This window comes from Heterodontus francisci, chromosome 8, assembly GCF_036365525.1.
Source record: "Heterodontus francisci isolate sHetFra1 chromosome 8, sHetFra1.hap1, whole genome shotgun sequence".
NCBI classification, from domain to species: Eukaryota; Metazoa; Chordata; class Chondrichthyes; order Heterodontiformes; family Heterodontidae; genus Heterodontus; species Heterodontus francisci.
In genome coordinates, this window is record NC_090378.1 from 108,893,880 (window position 1) to 108,912,612 (window position 18,733).

General features: G+C 42.7%; 1 protein-coding gene across 3 annotated transcripts in view; it reads right to left on the reverse strand.

Annotated features, from left to right (window-relative positions):
* Positions 1–18,733, reverse strand: part of klhl20 (kelch-like family member 20) — a 92,351-nt gene that overhangs the window by 15,389 nt on the left and 58,229 nt on the right. For 2 of the 3 annotated variants that reach the window (XM_068037906.1, XM_068037905.1), the window contains 3 exons: positions 18,568–18,711; positions 16,865–16,998; positions 13,599–13,807 (listed from right to left, as the gene is read on the reverse strand). In XM_068037906.1, the coding sequence (XP_067894007.1) occupies positions 13,599–13,807; positions 16,865–16,998; positions 18,568–18,711 (487 nt within the window). The remainder of the gene's footprint in view (positions 1–13,598; positions 13,808–16,864; positions 16,999–18,567; positions 18,712–18,733) is intronic. The other variant, XM_068037907.1, reaches the window with a different exon arrangement.

Consider the following 18,733-nt stretch of genomic DNA (forward strand, 5'->3'; position numbering starts at 1 on the left):
GAGTCTATAATTCTATGAGTCAGCTGACATCTTCAAGAGCTCATTTCACTATATACCATCCCCTTCCTGATAACAGCATGCAAAATGTTGACAATAGTTTTTTATTTTCCTGACTGGCAAAAGCCCAAGTAGTATGTTTGACAAAGAGAATGTACTATCCAAATATACGTAGGGTATTCTATCCTCTTGCACATTTAGTGAAATACATTAATGTAGTTTACACATGTGCAATAATTACCTCACTTCAAATCACATAATTCAATAACATTAGCCATCATACCTCTATTACAAAAACAAGTCAGTCCTGCACAGACTCCACAAATTTTCACCTATCTCAAGAAATAATGTCAGCTGTCACATTCCAGAAAACATCACCTGATTGATGCACATGGGGCACTGAGCTTTTCTGCAGATAAAATGAAAGGCTTAGTTGATCTAGGTAATTATGTTTCTTTTGTAAACACAACTTCACGCAACCAATAACTAAACAGAGGCTGGAAAATTCAATACTGCAGTATATTTCTTAACACCAGTCCCAGGAACAGCACTACCACCCAGAGTTGCTAGAAACAGCCCTAGATATGCAGTGATCACTTCTTATATCAAACATACAGGAGAAGTTCCTGCCAGAACCAACATTTGGGAGGGTCAAACCAAAGCCATTGACCTGGAACCACAACTATACTTTTGCTGAGCATCATCATTTTGCCTTGATAGCTGAGAATAGAGAGCATTTTTACAACACTGGACTGAAGATACAAGTCCAAGTTACAAGATACAAGTTTCTTATGTTCTAAGTCCCAAGAAACTCTACTACTTGGATTTCTGAAGGATGAATAGGTAAAGCAGAATTTTACATTACCTGCCTTTGGTGTGATTTTCCTCAACCTTTTATTAAAAATGAAACCTCCACATATAAAACTCCCTCCTCACCAACTATCCCTCAATTCCCTATCTGATCTGGAGCGTCTTCCCATTATTTTTGTTTCAGCGAACTGTTGTTCCCAGGGTCTCAATATTGTCTCCTGCAGCCAAGGAGCTGATGGTATGACTGGTTGTATTTTGAAAAAGGGAAGATGCTGTGATTGCTTAGGCTGCCATTTTCTTGGAGACCACAATACTTCAGGTTATTTATCCCTATGGATAGGCAGACATCCTACCATATGTGTAGGTTTAAATTTGATAATGGTATTAAATGACAGAGATAAGGTGAACCTAGATTATTAGCTTATGATTAGTCAGGCCAGAAAGACTAGAGAACAAAATGTATATTAGTGAAAAGTAAATTGAAAATAGATCTTGGGGCAGAAAAACTCGAAAGACTCAAATGATCTACCAGGGAAGGTAGTAAAATAAAGACATTTTGGGAATTCAAGATGCAACTGGATGTTAGACTTGGTGAATTAAAATGCTGGAGGAATTAACTCAATAGACTGAATGATTTTTTTTTTCATTTTTTTCCCCTCACGTTTGGAATCTAGCCCAAAGCACTTTTCCTGATCTATGCACTGTGTGAGCACTTCCTTGACCCGCTATTAGAAGCAGCTTTGATCATTTGGACACCATTGATCATGTGGGTGGTGGTGGTGAGCAGTTCCTCCTGTAAAGGATGCTTGGAGGGTTTGTTTAATTTTAGCCAGGATTATGCATTGTATCTTTTCTTGGTTGTTAGCTACTTCTTGAAGCTCACAAGAAAATAAATTCCAACAAATTCTCTCATTTTGCCCCTCTCTCCAATGTGAAGGGTTAAATCAAAAGTCAGAAAAGTAGAATATCCAATGCCACTGTAAAGAGGTAGGCAAGTTGAGAAGCTGCACTTACACTGTACAGTGTAGATATGAAATGAGCTTATTGGGAATATTAAATGTCTGTACTAAATAGCAAAACTACTTGTATGTAACATGATTCCATATCCCTCCAGTGATTAATTTGTGCAGATCAGGCCAGAAAAGGCTGACCTCTCAAATTTCTAACTGAATTCAGATTTTCCTCTTTTGGTTGGGGCTAAGTATTCAAATGTTACCCTGAAACCAGCAATAGGAAGTGCACGAATACAACTTGAGCAATACCCTATTTCCATGAGGAGTTTATCTGCCAGCATCTGCTCAGGACCGACAACAGTAGTCCCAAGATCAGTAACTTGAGAGGAAGATCCCAGGGCACCAACTCACACTGGTTATGTGCACTGAAGACGCCATTACATGGCTGCACAGTAGTTGATGTTTCTATTCAGGATGTAGCTATACTAGCAGTGACAGAGGAGCCTAAGGGAACACAGTTTTTACTAGCCTTCTCCTTTTATTCAATTGAGAAAAGGAAAAACAAGACAGATAAAGATATTGTTTTTAAATTTCCCACAGTCATTCATATCCTCCAAACTCATTCAGAATTCCAAATTTATTTTAACAGCAACTTTTCCCCTGCATTCTTAATACTTTTCAGATCGGAATTCTTTTTCGGTTTTGAGGTCACCAATTACTTGCTCTAACTTTGATTTGGTTATCCTTACTCTTCCCCCCTCTCTTTGCTGCCACTAGTTACTTTCAAACATTTATTTCTGCTTCTCTTCCTCGCAGTCCTATTTCCTTGAAGGAAAGAAAGGTGCCAACAAGGGGGTGCAGTGAAACAAATGACACCATTCAAACAAACATAGAGTCATTGAATGGTTACAGCACAGAAGGTAGCCATTCAGCCCGTCCTGTCCATGCCGGCTCTCTACAGTAATTCACTTAGTACCACTCACCTGCTTTTGTCCTGTAGCCCTGCAATTTTTTTCTATTCAGATAATTCCCTTTTGAAGGCCTCGAGTGAATCTGCCTCCACCACACTTTCAGACACTGCATTCCAGATCCTAATCAGTCGCTGTGTAAAAATGTTTTTCCTCATGTCACCATTGCTTCTTTTGTCAATCACTTGAAATTGTTGTCCTCTGGTTCTCGTCCCTTCTGCCAAAGGGAACAGTTTCTTCCTCTCTACTCTGCCCTTACTCATGATTTTGAGCACCTCTTATCAAATCTACTCTTAATCTACTCTTCTCCAAGGAGAACAGACCCAGCGTTTCCAGTCTGTCCATGTCACTGAAGTTCCTCATCCCTGAAAATATTCTCATGAATCTTTTCTGCACCCTCTCTAATGTCTTCACATCCTTCCTAAAGTGTGGTGCCCAGAATTGGGCACAATACTCCAGTTGAGACCGTACCATGTTTTATATAGGTTCATCATAACTTCCTTACTTTTGAACTCCAAGCCCCTATTTATAAAGCTCAGGATCCTGTATGCTTTGTTAACTATTTTCTCAACCTACCCTGCCACTTTCAATGAGACCCTATGTCTCTCTGCCCCTGCACCCCCTTTAGAATTGTATCTTTTATTTTATATTGCCTCTCTTTGCTCTTCCTACTAAACTGAATTACTTCACACTTTTCTGCATTAAATTCTATCTACTATATGTCTATCCATTCCACCAGCCTGTCTATGTCCTCCTGAAGTCTATCACCATCTCCTCACAGTTCACAACACTTCCAAGTTTGGTGTCATCCGCAAATTTTGAAATTGTGCCCTGCACACCAAAGTCTATGCCATCAATATTGATCAAGGAAAGCAGTGGTCTTAACACTGAGCCCTGGGGAAACCCACTATATACCTTCCTCCAGTCCGAAAAACAACTGTTCACCACTGCTGTCTGTTTCCTGTCACACAGCCAACTTCAACTCCATGCTACCACTATCCTTTTTATTCCATGTGCTTTAACTTTGCTGACAAGTGTGTTAAGTGGCACTTGATCAAATGCCTTTTGGAACTCCATGTACACCACATCAACCACATTATCCTCATCAAGGGGCTAACAAGAGTGAGGAACTTAAGGTAATAAACATCAGCAGAGAAAAAGTATTACAGAAACTGAAGGGACTAAAAGGCAACAAATCCCCAGAACCTGATGGCCTACATCCTAGTGTTCTAAAAGAGGTAGCTGCAGAAATAGTAGATACGTTGCTTATGATTTTCCAAAATTCCTTTGATTCTAGAATAGTCCCAGCAGATTGGATGTTAGCAAATGTAACTCCACTATTCAAAGGTAGGAGACAGAAAAGAGTGAACTACAGGAGTTGACTTGGCATCAGTTGTCGGAAAAATGTTGAAATCTACTATTAAGGAAGTCTTAACAATGCACTTAAAGCATAGTATGATCAGACAAAGTCAACATGGTTTTACGAAATGGGAATTGTGCTTGACAAATTTTTAAGCACTTTTTTTTTTGAGGATGTAACTAGTAAGGTTGATAAAGGGGAAAGGAACCAATACATGTAGTACATGATTTACAACAGGCATTCGATAAGGTACCACATAAAGGACTTAATTAAAGACTCAGCAGCTACTCGTCAATCAGCTGTTTTTCTTGTGCTGATGTCACTATTATATAGGGAGTTAATTGAAATGTTTTACTTAAATCTTATTACCTATATACCTCAGATTTTAATTTAACGAAAATCTGGAAAGACATTGAACAGAGGGCAAATGCTTCTCCAATGGACAGGAGGGAAAATTACAGGCAAGAGAGCAATGCAAGGCTGATCTCATCTCTTGGCAGCCAGGTTAACAGTATCAGTTAAATAAAAGCAAAATACTGCACATGCTGGAAATCTGAAATAGAAACCAGAAATGCTGGAAATACTCATCAGGTCAGGCAGCATCTGTGGCGAGAGAAGCAAAGTTAACATTTCAGGTCAGTGACCCTTCATCAGATCTGGCCAGTTTATATCATCAGTTCCGAAGAAGGGTCACTGACCCGAAACGTTAACTCTGCTTCTCTTTCCACAGATGCTGCCAGACCTGCTGAGTGAATCCAGCATTTCTTGTTTTTGTTTCAGATTTCCAGCATCCGCAGTATTTTGCTTTTATATCATCAGTTCATGTGCTTCTTCTCTCTGCCTCATTCCAGTTTCCACCTCAGGAAGGATTTACTGGCCTTGGAGGGTGTGCAGCGCGGATTCACCAGAATGATACTAGGGATAAACGGGTTAAATGATGAGGACAGGTTGCATAGGTTTGTAATCCCTTGATGGTAGAAGATTAAGTGGCTATCCAATCAAGGTAGTTATGATAATTAAAAGATTACACTAGTGTCATGGTCCTGTAGTTCTTTTTTCGGAATATGAGGTTTGCCTTTAAGGCTTGCAAGGGATCAGTATTGCTTTAACAGCCGGCAAGCCTTAGGAGTTATAGGAAGGTGCATTTTCATTGCCTTAGAAACAGCCATTTGGAGACTGCGATTCAAAGGTTGCATTCTTGTTACCATAGAAACAGCCACTGGGAGTGAGCCTGATGCGAAACATTTGTTACAATTCAGTTTTGAACTGGCTTACGAGTTGAAGACAGTTTTTTGTTGAAAAAAAACCCTCTGGTGATAAGGTTAAGAATTTTAGATTGAAGTGGGTAGAACAAGGCCCCTAGTGTAATTAGTATTTTTTAATTAAGGGAGCAACTAATTAACCTAAGGGTAAGTCATGGCAGGAGAGCTCAGCCCCGTGATATGCTCCTCCTGCGCTATGTGGGAAATCAGGGATGCTTCCAGTGTCCCTGACGACCATGTGTGCAGCAAGTGTATCCATCTGCAGCTACTGGCTACCCACATTACGGAGCTGGAGCTGCGGGTGGATTCACTGCGGAGCATCCGCGTTGCTGAGGACGTCGTGGATAGCACGTTTAGTGAGGTGGTCGCACCGCAGGTAATGGCTGCACAGGCAGAAAAGGAATGGGTGACCACCAGACAGAGTAGTAGGCGCAGGCAGGTAGTGCAGGAGTCCCCTGTGGCCATCCCCCTCTCAAACAGATATACCGCTTTTGATACTGTTGGGGGGGGGGGGGGGGGGGAGGAATGACCTCCCAGGGGAAAACAGCAACTTCCAAGTTCGTGGCACCACGGAGGGCTCTGCTGCACAGCAGGGGAGGAAAAGGGGTGGAAGAGCTATAGTGATGGGGGATTCTATCATAAGGGGTGCAGATAGGCGTTTCTGTGACCGCAAACGAGACTCCAGGATGGTATGTTGCCTCCCTGGTGCTGGGGTCAAGGATGTCTCGGAGCAGCTGCAGGACATTCTGAAAGGGGAAGGTGAGCAGCCAGAGGTCGTGGTCCATATTGGTACTAACGACACAGGCAGGAAGAGAGATGCGGTCCTGCAAAGTGAATATAGGGAGTTAGACAGAAGGTTAAAAAGCAGGACCTCTAGGGTTGTAATCTCAGGATTACTTCCTGTGCCACGTGCTTGTGAAGGTAGGAATAGGAGGATAAGGCAAATGAAGAGCTGGTGTAGGCGGGAGGGCTTCAGCTACTTGGATCATTGGGATCTCTTCTGGTGCAGAGGTGACCTGTACAAGAAGGAGGGGTTGCATCTGAACTGGAAGGGGACCAATATCCTTGCAGGGAGGTTTGCTAGTACTACTCAGGAGGGTTTAAACTAATCTTGCAGTGGGGTGGGACCCAAAGTAGTAGTCTCTCCGACGAGATAGTTGAGGCAAATGTAGATGTTAAAGCAAGCAAGTCCAGTAGGCAGGCCGGGCAGGGGCAGGACAGGGAGCGTGGAAGGTCTGGTAGGCTAAACTGCATTTACTTTAATGCAAGAAGCCTTACAGGTAAGGCAGATGAACTCAGTGCATGCATCGGTACATGGGATTGTGATATTATAGATATTACGGAAACGTGGTTGAGGGATGGGCAGGACTGGCAGCTCAATGTTCCAGGATACTGATGCTTCTGGCGTGACAGAGGTGGAGGTAAGAGAGGAGGGGGAGTTGCACTATTGATTAGGGAGGACATCACGGCAGTACTCAGAGAGGATATCCCGGGGGGGGGGGGGCGGGGAACATCCAGCGAGGCCATATGGGTGGAACTTGGAAATAAAAAAGGGGCGATCACTTTGATGGGATTATACTATAGGCCCCCCAATAGTCAGAGGGAAGTGGAGGAGCATATATGTAGGGAAATCACAGATAGGTGTAGGAATTATAGGATTGTAATAGTAGGTGATTTTAACTTCCCTAATATTGACTGGGACTGCCTTAGTGCTAAGGGATCAGATGGAGAAGAATTTGTTCAGTGTGTCCAGGATAGTTTTCTGAAGCAGTATGTGGATGGCCCTACTAGAGAAGAGGCTACACCCGACCTCCTCTTAGGAAATGAGGCTGGGCAGGTGGTTGATGTGTCAGTGGGGGAGCACTTTGGGACAAGTGACCATAACTCTATTAGCTTCAAGATAGTTATGGAAAAGGAAAGGACTGGTCCTCAGGTTGAAGTCCTAAATTGGGGGAAGGCTAATTTCGATGGCATCAGACAAGAACTCTCAAAAGTTGAATGGGAGAGGCTGTTTACAGATAAAGGGATGTCTGGCAAGTGGGAGGCTTTTAAAAGTGAGATAGGAAGAGTTCAGGGCCGGCATGTTCCTGTTAGATGGAAGGGTAAGGCTGCCAAGTTTAGGGAACCTTGGTTGACGAGGGATATTGAGGGTCTGGTCAGGACAAAGGAGGAGAAATATGTCAGCTATAGGCAGCTGGGATCAAGCGAGTCCCTCGAGGAGTTTAGGGGATGTCGGCGTACTCCTAAGAAGGAAATTAGGAGGGCGAAAAGGGGCCTTGAGACTTCCCTGGCAGATAAGATAAAGGAGAATCCTAAAAGATTCTATAAATATATTAACGGTAAAAGGGCAGCTTGGGAGAGAGTAGATCCCCTTAAGGATCAGTGTGGTAATCTAAGTCTGGAGCCATGGGAAATGGGCGAGGTCTTGAATGAATACTTCTTGTCTGTATTTACCGTGGAGAAGGTCATGGAAGCTAGTGAGTTCAAGGGAGGGAACGGCGATACCCTGAAGCATATCAACATTACAAAGGAGGTGGTGTTGGAGGTTTTGAAGCGTATTAAGGTGGATAAATCCCCAGGGCCTGACCAGGTGTATCCTAGGATGCTATGGGAAGCAAGGGAGGAGATTGCTGGGGCCCTGGCAGAGATTTTTATATCATCGTTAGCCACAGGTGATGTACCGGAAGACTGGAGGATAGCTAATGTTGTGCCTTTATTTAAGGAGGGCAGCAGGGATGAGCCAGGGAACTATAGGCCGGTGAGCCTTACATCAGTGGTGGGAAAGTTATTGGAAGGGATTCTGAGACACAGGATTTATATGCATTTGGAAAGGCATGGTCTGATCAGGGATAGTCAGCATGGCTTTGTGCGTGGGAAATCACGTCTCACGAATTTGATTGCGTTTTTCGAGGAGGTGACCAAGAGGATTGACGAGGGCAGGGCAATGGACATTGTCTACATGGACTTTAGCAAGGCCTTTGACAAGGTCCTGCATGGTAGGTTGGTCCAGAAGGTTCGAACACATGGGATCCAGGGTGAGCTAGCCAATTGGATACAAAATTGGCTTGGTGATAGGAGGCAGAGGGTGGTATTGGAGGGTTGTTTTTCAGATTGGAGGCCGGCGACCAGTGGTGTGCCGCAGGGATCGGTGCTGGGCCCTCTGTTGTTTGTCATATATATTAATGACTTGGATGTGAATGTAGGGGGTATGATTAGTAAGTTTGCAAAGGACACCAAAATTGGTGGTATAGTGGACAATGAAGAAGGTTGTCTAAAGTTACAACAGGATATAGATCAACTGGGAAAGTGGGCAAGGGAATGGCAAATGGAATTTAACGCAGACAAGTGCGAAGTGATGCATTTTGGGAAGTTAAACCAGGGCAGGACATATATAGAGAATGGCAGGGCCCTGGGGAGTGTCGTTGTGCAGAGACACCTTGGGGTGCAAGTACATAGTTCCCTGAAAGCAGCAACACAGATAGACAGAGTGGTGAAGGCGGCGTATGGCATGCTTACCTTCATCGGCCGCAACATTGAGTACAAGAGTTGGGATGTCATGTTACAGTTGTACATAACGTTGGTTAGGCCGCATTTGGAGTACTGTGTGCAGTTCTGGTCGCCACACTACAGGAAATATGTGATTAAACTGTAGAGGGTGCAGAAAAGATTCACGAGGATGTTGCCTGGTTTGGAGGGCTTGAGTTATAAAGACAGATTGGATAGGCTGGGTCTGTTTTCTCTGGAGCGAAGGAGGCTGACAGGGCTCATGATAGAGGTATATAAAATTATGAGAGGCATAGATAGGGTAGATAGCCAGACTCTGTTTCCCATGGTAGGGGTGACTACAACTAGAGGGCATAGATTTAAGGTGAGAGGGAGGAGGTTTAAAGGGGATCAAAGGGGTACATTTTTCACACAAAGAATAGTGGGTATCTGGAATGAGCTGCCTGAGGAGGTGGTGGAGGCAGGAACAGTAGCAACATTTAAGAGGCATCTGGACAGGTACTTAAATGAGCAAGACATAGAGGGATATGGAATTAATGCAGGCAGGTGGGATTAGTATAGATAGGCATTTGGGTCGGCATGGACGCGGTGGGCCGAAGGGCCTGTTTCTATGCTGAACGACTCTATGACTCTATGAAGACAGACACAGACAGCTGTGGTGTTCAGAGACCTGAAAAAGAGCTCTCAACCATTTAAACCAAAGGAATAGGATTTTAGTCTGTTTTATTATTATTTCTCAAAATTCTCAGAAAAACTTCAAGCCAAAACAGAGATCTCTGGTAATTTAAATTGAAGAAAGGGAAGTTAGACTGTGACAATCTTTTATCCCTCAAAAACTCTAAAGTCAGATTGATTCTGTTGAAAGCGTTTGCAAGTCGATAACTGTTGAAATTCGCTGGAGAAGGAAAGCAACATTCTGTGAGGACTTTGAGCAACATCCTGTGATGACTTCAAGCAACACTGGACTGTAAATTTGCAAGGACTCTAATTTTTTTCTATTTTAAATGTTGTTTTTATCTTCATAGTGTTTAAGAATTTAGTTCTTCTAATTAAAGAGTTAATTTGTTGATTGAAAGACACCTGGTTTGGTTCGCCTCATTCGGGGGTTAATAGATGGTTCACTTTGGCTGAATCTTTCTTTAATTTGGAGTGTTTTTAAATGATATGTTAGCCAATCTGTGGAACGATGGGATTGAAGTAACAGTGCGTTGGTCCCACCACAATCAGAATCGTATATTTTGATTGGTGGCTTTGACAGGCGTGGTCAGTCCTAACACTAGATAGAAAGAAACCATTTCCTCTGGTAGGGAAGTCCAAAACAAAGGCGCATAAGATTAGAGCAAGGCCATTCAGGGGTGAAATCAGAAAGCACACAAAAGGATAGTGGAAATCTGGAAATCTCTTCCGTAAAAACAGTTGAGGCAAGGTCAATTGAAAATTTCAAAATGGTGAGACAAGGGTATGGAACCAAGGTGGGTTAATCGAGTTAAGATACAGATCAGCTATGATCTGACTGAGCACTGCTAGACCTGGGTCTTGGGAATGAGGTGGGCTAAGTTGATCAAGTATCAGTAGGAGAGCATTTAGGGGATAGTGATCATTGTATCATAAAGTATAGGCTGACTATGGAAACGGACAAAGAGCAACACAGGTTAAGAATAATTAACTGGGGGAAGGCCAACTTCAAATCGGGTAAGGATGGAGCTGGGGTGAATAAATTGGAGTCAAAAGCTGGCAGGAAAACTGATAGATGAACAATGGGCTACCTTCAAAGAAGAAATTGTTTGGGCAGTCAGGTATGTTCCCTCGAAGGGGAAAAGTAGGGCAAACAAATCCAGAGCTCCCTGGATGACAAAAGAGGTAGAGATTAAGATAAAGAAGAAAAAGTGTGCTTATGACAGATGCCAGGTAGAAAATATGATTGAGAACCAGGCTGAATATCGAAGGTCCAGAGAGGAAGTGAAAAAGCAAATAAGAGAAGCGAAGACAGAACATGGAGAGACTGGCAGCTATCATTAAAGGAAATCACAAAGTTTTCTGTAGGCATATAAGTAGTAAAAATGTGGCAAAAGGAGCAGGGTAGATTAGGGACCAAAAAGGGGATTTACACAGGGAGGCAGCAGACATAGCTGAGGTATTAAATGAATACTTTGCATCTGTCTTTACCAAGGAAAAAGATGCAACCCAGGCAACATTGAAAGAGGAGGTAAGTCGGACACTAGAGGGGTTTAAAATTGATAAAGAGGAAGTATTAGATAGGCTGTCTATACTTAAAGTGGATAAAGCAGCAAGACCAGATGAGATGCATCTCAGGATACTGAGGGAAGTGAAGGTGGAAATCGCAGAGACACTAGCCATAATTTTTCAGTCTTCCTTAGATTTGGGGGTGGTGCCAGAGGACTGGAAAATTGCAAACGTTACACCCTTGTTCAAAAAAGGGTGTAAAGATAAGCACAGCAACTACAGGACAGTCAGTTTAACTTCGGTGGTGGGAAAACTTCTGGAAAGAACCATTCAGGACAAAATCAATTGTCACATGGACAAATGCAAGTTAATTAAGGAAAACCAGCATGGATTTCTTAAGGGAAAATCATGTTTAACTAACTTGCAGGAGTTTTTTGAGGAGGTAACAGAGAGGATTGATGGTGTACATGGACTTTCAAAAGGCGTTGGATACAATGCCACACAACAGGCTTGTGAGCAAACTTGCAGCTCATGGAATAAAAGGGACGGTAGCAACATGGATACGAAATTGGCTGAGTGACAGGAAACAATAATGGTTAATGGATGTTTTTCAGGCTGGAGGAAGGTTTGTAGTAGAGTTCCCCAGGGATCTGTGTTGGGACCCATGCTTTTCCTGATGTATATTAATGACCTAGACCTTGGTGTACAGGGCACAATTTCAAAGTCTGCAGATGATACGAAACCTGGAAGCATTGTGAACTGTGAGGAGGGTGGTGTAGAACTTCAAAAGGACATAGACAAGTTGGTGGAATGCGCCGACAGGTGGCAGATGAAGTTCAATGCAGAGAAATGTGAAGTAATTCATTTTGGCAGGAAGAACATGGAGAGACAATATAGAATAATGGATACAATTCTAAAGGGGGTGCAGGAGCAGAGGGACCTCGGTGCATATGTGCATAAGTCATTGGAGGTGGCAGGACAGGTTGAGAGTGCCATTAATAAAGCATACAGTATCTTGGGCTTTATTAATAGGGGTATAGAGTACAAGAGCAAGGAGGTTATGTTGACCTTGTATAAGACACTAGTTCGGCCTCAGCTGGAGTACTGCGTGCAATTCTGGGCACTGCACTTTAGGAAAGGCGTTAGGGCATTGGAGAGAGTACAGAAGAGATTCACGAGAATGGTTCCAGGGATGAGGAACTTCAGTTATGAAGACAGATTGGAGAAGTTAGGACTGTTTTCCTTGGAGAAGAGAAGGCTGAGACGTGATTTGATAGAGGTATTCAAAATCATGAGGGGTCTGGACAGAGTAGATGGAGAGAAACTGTTCCCACTCGTGATCGGGCACAGACTTAAAGTATTTGGTAAGAGAAGCAAAAGTGACATGAGGAAAAACTTTTTCACAGCGAGTGGTTAAGGTCTGGAATGCGCTACCTGAGAGTGTGGTGGAGGCAGGTTCAATTGAAGCATTCAAAAGGGAATTAGAGAGTTATATGAATAGGAAGAATGTACCGTTATGGGAAGAAGGCAGAGGAATGGAACTGACGGAATCACTCTTTCGGAGAGCCAGTGTGGACAAGATGGGCCGAATGGCCTCCTTCTGCACGGTAACAATTCTGTGATTCTGAATGGTGGAACAGGCACAAGGGGCTGTTAGGCCTAATCCTGTTCCTACCTTCCTGAGGAACACTGTTGACATCTGGTGCAGTGGAAGTGTGAAGGCAGGAAAATAGAAAAATAAAGCAATTATAATATTTTTGAAAAGGTACATCGTCATAAAGTCCAGTTGCTTGCAATTGTAATCATCTTGTATGCCTTCTTCAGTAACTAAAGTATATCTTCAATGCAACCACACTGGCACAGTATGGGTTTGCATCTCACAAGAACGCACAAGAAATCTCTGGCCTCATCAGTGCGCAGAGGCAATGTGTGAAGCATTTGCTCATACTAGGGACACTGGAAGAGAGGAGAGGGAAGAATTCAGAAAGCAAGTCACTGGTCTGCTGTCATACACGACTTGGCTATCACAGATGAGGACCAGGGAGCATCTTTTTAATTCCCTTCTTCTCTCCCCTCGTTATAGTTAGATTAAACAAATGTGGATGGAACCACAATTAGACTCCTGGGGCAACTGTTGACAGAGTGTGATCCAAGTAGTTCCTAGGAACTGGATAGGGACTAAATTGAGTCCATGGCAATGACTCTCAGAGAAGGATTACAGACTGCATCCAAACAGAGACCCATGCTGGTTCATTGAAAATTGTTTTGTATTCTACTCCCCTTCATTTGGTTGTCAATAATATGTGGCGCTTTTGTTTTAATGAACAAAATCAGAATTATAAGTTTGAAAAAATGTAGTTCAATGAGTGGTCCAAAGTGCTGAGTGTACACAATCTAACATTGTATCTGTAGACATCTTGAGCTGGGACAGCTGTTGCTGAGATGAGATTCAAAGTAGAATAGCTACACAAGTCTTATACAGAATATTCAGCATCCATCTGAAATGTTGGGAATCCAATTCAAATTGGCATGATTAGGTTTTTCAGGTCATCATACTCACCCCACTCCTGCGCGATGTCATAGCCACCACTGGAGACCACTGGTTAGTGCGAGGATTGAACCTTTCGGCACTACTCAACTCTGTGGTGTCATCTCTCCCTCCAACTGCGTAGATCATATCCTGGTAAACAGAGCACCCCAGGTGCTTCCGCCGTGTACCCATCGGCGCGATAGTATGCCAGCGGTTTTCCTGCGGACTGTAGCGTTCAACTGCAAGCGGAAAGGCACAATGCAATGCTGATCAGCTGGTGTGCTATTCAGGAGTTTTAGACTGATCTGCAATTGCTCTCTCATAAAAGTCAAGTATCTCACATCCTTTTCAAAATAGAAATCTGAATGTCAGGTTCTAGTGGAAAACTTTATTTCGGATTGCAAACCGCTTTTAAACCTGTCTAAAGAGCTGAATTAATATGATGGCCAGTGCACAGACCTATGCCAATTGTACTCTGTACATTGGCAGCAAAACATGGCATGAGTAACTTGCTTGTCAATTTTCATCTTCCCACTTGTGCAGAAGTGACTAACTTCAGTTTATTGGTGGCATCCTCTACTCCCAAACTGAAATGAGGACATGCCAAATGGTAACAAGACAGGGTCAGTTTGCATCTCGCCAAAATGTACCCATAGTATTGGGCTTGGTCACACAACTTGCTATCGGGTTTTGCACCAACAAAAAATTATAGTTATAAAAACACAAAATGCTGTAAATACTCAGCTGTTCAGGCAACATCTGTGGAGTGGGAAACAGAGTTAACATTTCAGGTCATTATGAACATACGAATTAGGAGCAGGAGTAGGCCACTCGGCCCCTCAAGCCTGTTCCTCCATTCAATAAGATCATAGCTGCTCTGATTGTAATCTCAACACCATATTCCCACATACCCCCAATAACCTTTCACCCCCTTGCTTATCAAGAATCTATCTCCCTTGCCTTAAAAATATTCAAAGACTCTGCTTCCACCACCTTTTGAGGAAGAGAGTACCAAAGATTCACGACCCTCAGAGAAAAATTCTCCTCAACTCTGTCTTAAATGGGCGACCCCTTAATTTTAAACTAACATGTTTAACTAACTTGGAGATTTTTTCGGAGGTAACAGAGAGGGCAATCCTTTCGATGTAGTGTACATGGACTTTCAAAAAGCTTTTGATAAAGTGCCAAACAGGCTTGTGAGCAAACTTGCAGCTCATGGAATAAAAGGGACGGTAGCAACATGGATACGAAATTGGCTGAGTGACAGGAAACAAAATGGTGGTTAACGGATGCTTTTCAGGCAGGAGGAAGGTTTGTAGCGGAGTTCCCCAGGGATCTGTGTTGGGACCCATGCTTTTCCTGATATATATTAATGACCTAGACCTTGGTGTACAGGGCACAATTTCAAAGTTTGCAGATGATACGAAACTTGGAAGCATTGTGAACTGTGAGGAGGATAGTGTAGAACTTCAAAAGGACACAGACAAGTTGGTGGAACGGACAGACAGGTGGCAGATGAAGTTCAATGCAGAGAAATGTGAAGTAATTCATTTTGGTAGGAAGAACATGGAGAGACAATATAGAATAAAGGGTACAATTCTAAAGGGGGTGCAGGAGCAGAGGGACCTAGGTGCATATGTGCATAAGTCATTGGAGGTGGCAGGACAGGTTGGGAGAGTAGTTAAAAAAGCATACAGTATCCTGGGCTTTATTAATAGGGGCATAAGGTACAAGAGCAAGGAGGTTATGTTGACCTTGTATAAGACACTAGTGCGGCCGCAGCTGGAGCATTGCGTGCAGTTCTGGGCACCGCACTTTAGGAAAGACGTTAGGGCATTGGAGAGAGTACAGAAGAGATTCACAAGAATGGTTCCAGGGATGAGAAATTTTAGTTATGAAGATAGATTGGAGAAGTTAGAACTGTTTTCCTTAGAAAGGAGAAGGCTTAGAGGTGATTTGATAGAGGCATTCAAAATCATGACGGGTCTGGACAGCATAGATAAAGAGAAACTGTTCCCACTCGTGATAGGATCGAGAATGAGAGGGCACAGATTTAAAGTATTTGGTAAGAGAAGCAAAAATGACACGAGGAAAACCTTGTCACAGAGCGAGTGGTTAAGGTCTGGAATGCGCTGGACACAGATTCAATTGAAGCATTCAAAAGGGAATTAGAATACAGAAAAGGAAGCATATGCAGAGTTATGGGGAGAAGGAAGGGGAATGGAACTGAGGGAGTTGTACTTTCAGAGAGCCGGTGCAGACACAAATGGGCCAAATGGCCTCCTTCTGCGCTGTAACGATTTTGTAAACAGTGACCCCTAGTTCTAGATTCTCCCACAAGAGGGAACTTCCTTTCCACATCCACCCCGTCAAGACCTTTCAGAATCTTATACGTTTCAATCAAGTCACCTCTTACTCTTCTAAACTCCAGCGGATACAAGCCTAGCCTGTCCAACCTTTCCTCATAAGACAACCCGCCCAACCCAGATAATAGTCTAGTAAACCTTCTCCAAACTGTTTACAATGTAATTACATCCTTCCTTACATACACAGTGGCGCAGTGGTTAGCACCGCAGTCTCACAGCTCCAAAGACCCGGGTTCAATTCTGGGTATTGCCTGTGTGGAGTTTGCAAGTTCTCCTTGTGTCTGCGTGGGTTTTCACCGGGTGCTCCGGTTTCCTCCCACAGCCAAAGACTTGCAGGTTGATAGGTAAATTGGCCATTATAAATTGCCCCTAGTATAGGTAGGTGGTAGGGAAATATAGGGACAGGTGGCGATGTGGTAGGAATATGGGATTAGTGTAGGATTAGTATAAATGGGTGGTTGATGTTCGGCACAGACTCGGTGGGCCGAAGGGCCTGTTTCAGTGCTGTATCTCTTTAAAAAAAGAGCCCAATACTGTACACAGTACTCCAGATGTGGTTTCACCAATGCCATGTATAGCTGAAGCATAACCTCCCTACTTTTATATTCAATCCCCCTCACAATAAATGATAACATTCTATTAGTAATTAGGAAAGCTTTCATCAGAACTGACTGCTACCTGATCGGCTGAGTATTTCCAGCATTTTATATTTTTATTTCAGATTTACAGCATGTGGAGTAGTTTGCTTTTGAATAAATTATACTTAGTTTGTGGGTTTTGGAAAAAATATGCTTATATGACTTTCCCAAGGTATTATTAACTTCTGTTCCAGTCTCTGGCTGTATGTTTTTGTATACACATATATCAATCACTGTTTTAAGAGTTCAAATAATACAACAGAATTCATCTTTCCACACAGAAAAGACATACCAGTATTAAGGGGAGAGGTACCATCAGATCCACCAACAGCATAAAGAAATCCACCTAATACAGCAACTGCCACACCTAGCCGTCTGGTACTCATTGAAGCCACACGCGCCCATTTATTCTCTTTTGGATCAAACCTAGAATGGAAATATTTTTTGCCTCATCACTTCATGCAGAACTACACAAAACAAAAATCGAATTTCCAACCATCTGCACTGAAAGATTTCTTGCCATATTGAAGTATCAGTTGAATCAAAATGTCAAACGTATTTTTAGTCTCGGGTGTTTAAAATCATGCAGGCAAAGATAGTTGGGGGAAGGGCATAATCCAATGAAGACCAACTTAAAGGAGTTCCTTGTGGTTTGATTAAGGCACTCCTGACTTTGATAAGAACCTCTTGCAAGGAGAGGCTGCTCCCTCTTAGAAATCAACATTAAATGATTCTAAAACCTGCAGTAAATTTACATAATCTTAGAAAATTGGGCAACCAGTGTATAAAAATGCATGACAATACAATTTAACATTAAAACTCCTTTCTTTTGTGATCATCTTGAATACGGCCAAGCAACTACAGAATATATCATGAAGGGGCTCAGTGAGTCAAAAATAGCTGGTAATATACTTACTATTGCATATTCATCATTAGATTCTATATAAAATACAACAGGCGTTGCTTCAATACATGTTGAAGTTGATTACATAAGACGGTGCTGTGTTCTACTCTTGTCTTAAAAGAATGTTTCCAGAATTATTATTTGTACACAAGTCTCTGGCCAGCCTGGTGGTGAAGCACATTGGTATAACAACTTGCTGCACTACAGAGTGATTGTCAGGGAAGAGAGGAGAACACCAGTGATGTCTTTCTGTGCAGGGAAGAAAATAAATTCAAACTAAAATGCAATGCAACCGACTCACTCTCGTGACTGGAACAGCATCAGTCACATATCTCCCCAGAGTCAGTTAAGACTAATGAAATCCTGGGAATTTCGTTTTTGAGGGGTGATTGGGGCTGGGGGAGGGACGAACAAATGGAAAAAGATGCACGATGAAGGAAAGCAAATATATTTTGCGAAAACTTATTCATCTTAAGTAAAGCAAAATGTCTTGATGTATTACTGAAGTAATACATTTCACATTTTGCACTTTAAATCACTGAACTGAATACTCATGCCAAACTTTGTTTACCTCCATCTACCAGACAGCATAAGGATCTAGGAGCTGAAAGGGAGCAGAGAAAAACACACATGCATACTCCTGGCAACACGTAGCAGTTGTGGGTAAGTATACTCCCTGTATATGAGTGTGCATACAAGCATTCGCAGTTTTCTTTTTAAAGTTTCCGATGTGGATTACTAACTTTCATGGAGCCAACACTGTACCAGACTGTCAGCGATGCACTCCCTCATATATACAGCTAAAATTCAAAGTCCCCTCTAGATGTGGATTTACATTGGTTGGGAGACCATGTATCATGCTTCTAATACTTTACAAACACTGCTTTATAATCTAACTAGAGAAGGTGCATGAAAGCAGTGTAGAATTACCCCCGAAGAAAGATCTTGCTTCTATTTTACCCTTCCCCAACAGTCTGTGCCCTACTACTCCATTAGCAGCATGTTGACAGGCCAACTTTGCTGTACCACTTACTGCACCACAAGATTACTGCTATCAGATCACATTAGGAAGAAACACTCCACAAGTTTACCTTTCCACAATGTTCAGACAAGAGACGCCATCCTGGCCACCTACAGCATACAGATACCCTCCCAACACTGCCACGCCAACACTGGTCCGACATGTACTGGTGGGAGCCACGTCGCTACTCCACTGGTTGGTCTTTGGATCATATCTAAAAGTTTAATTATTGAAAA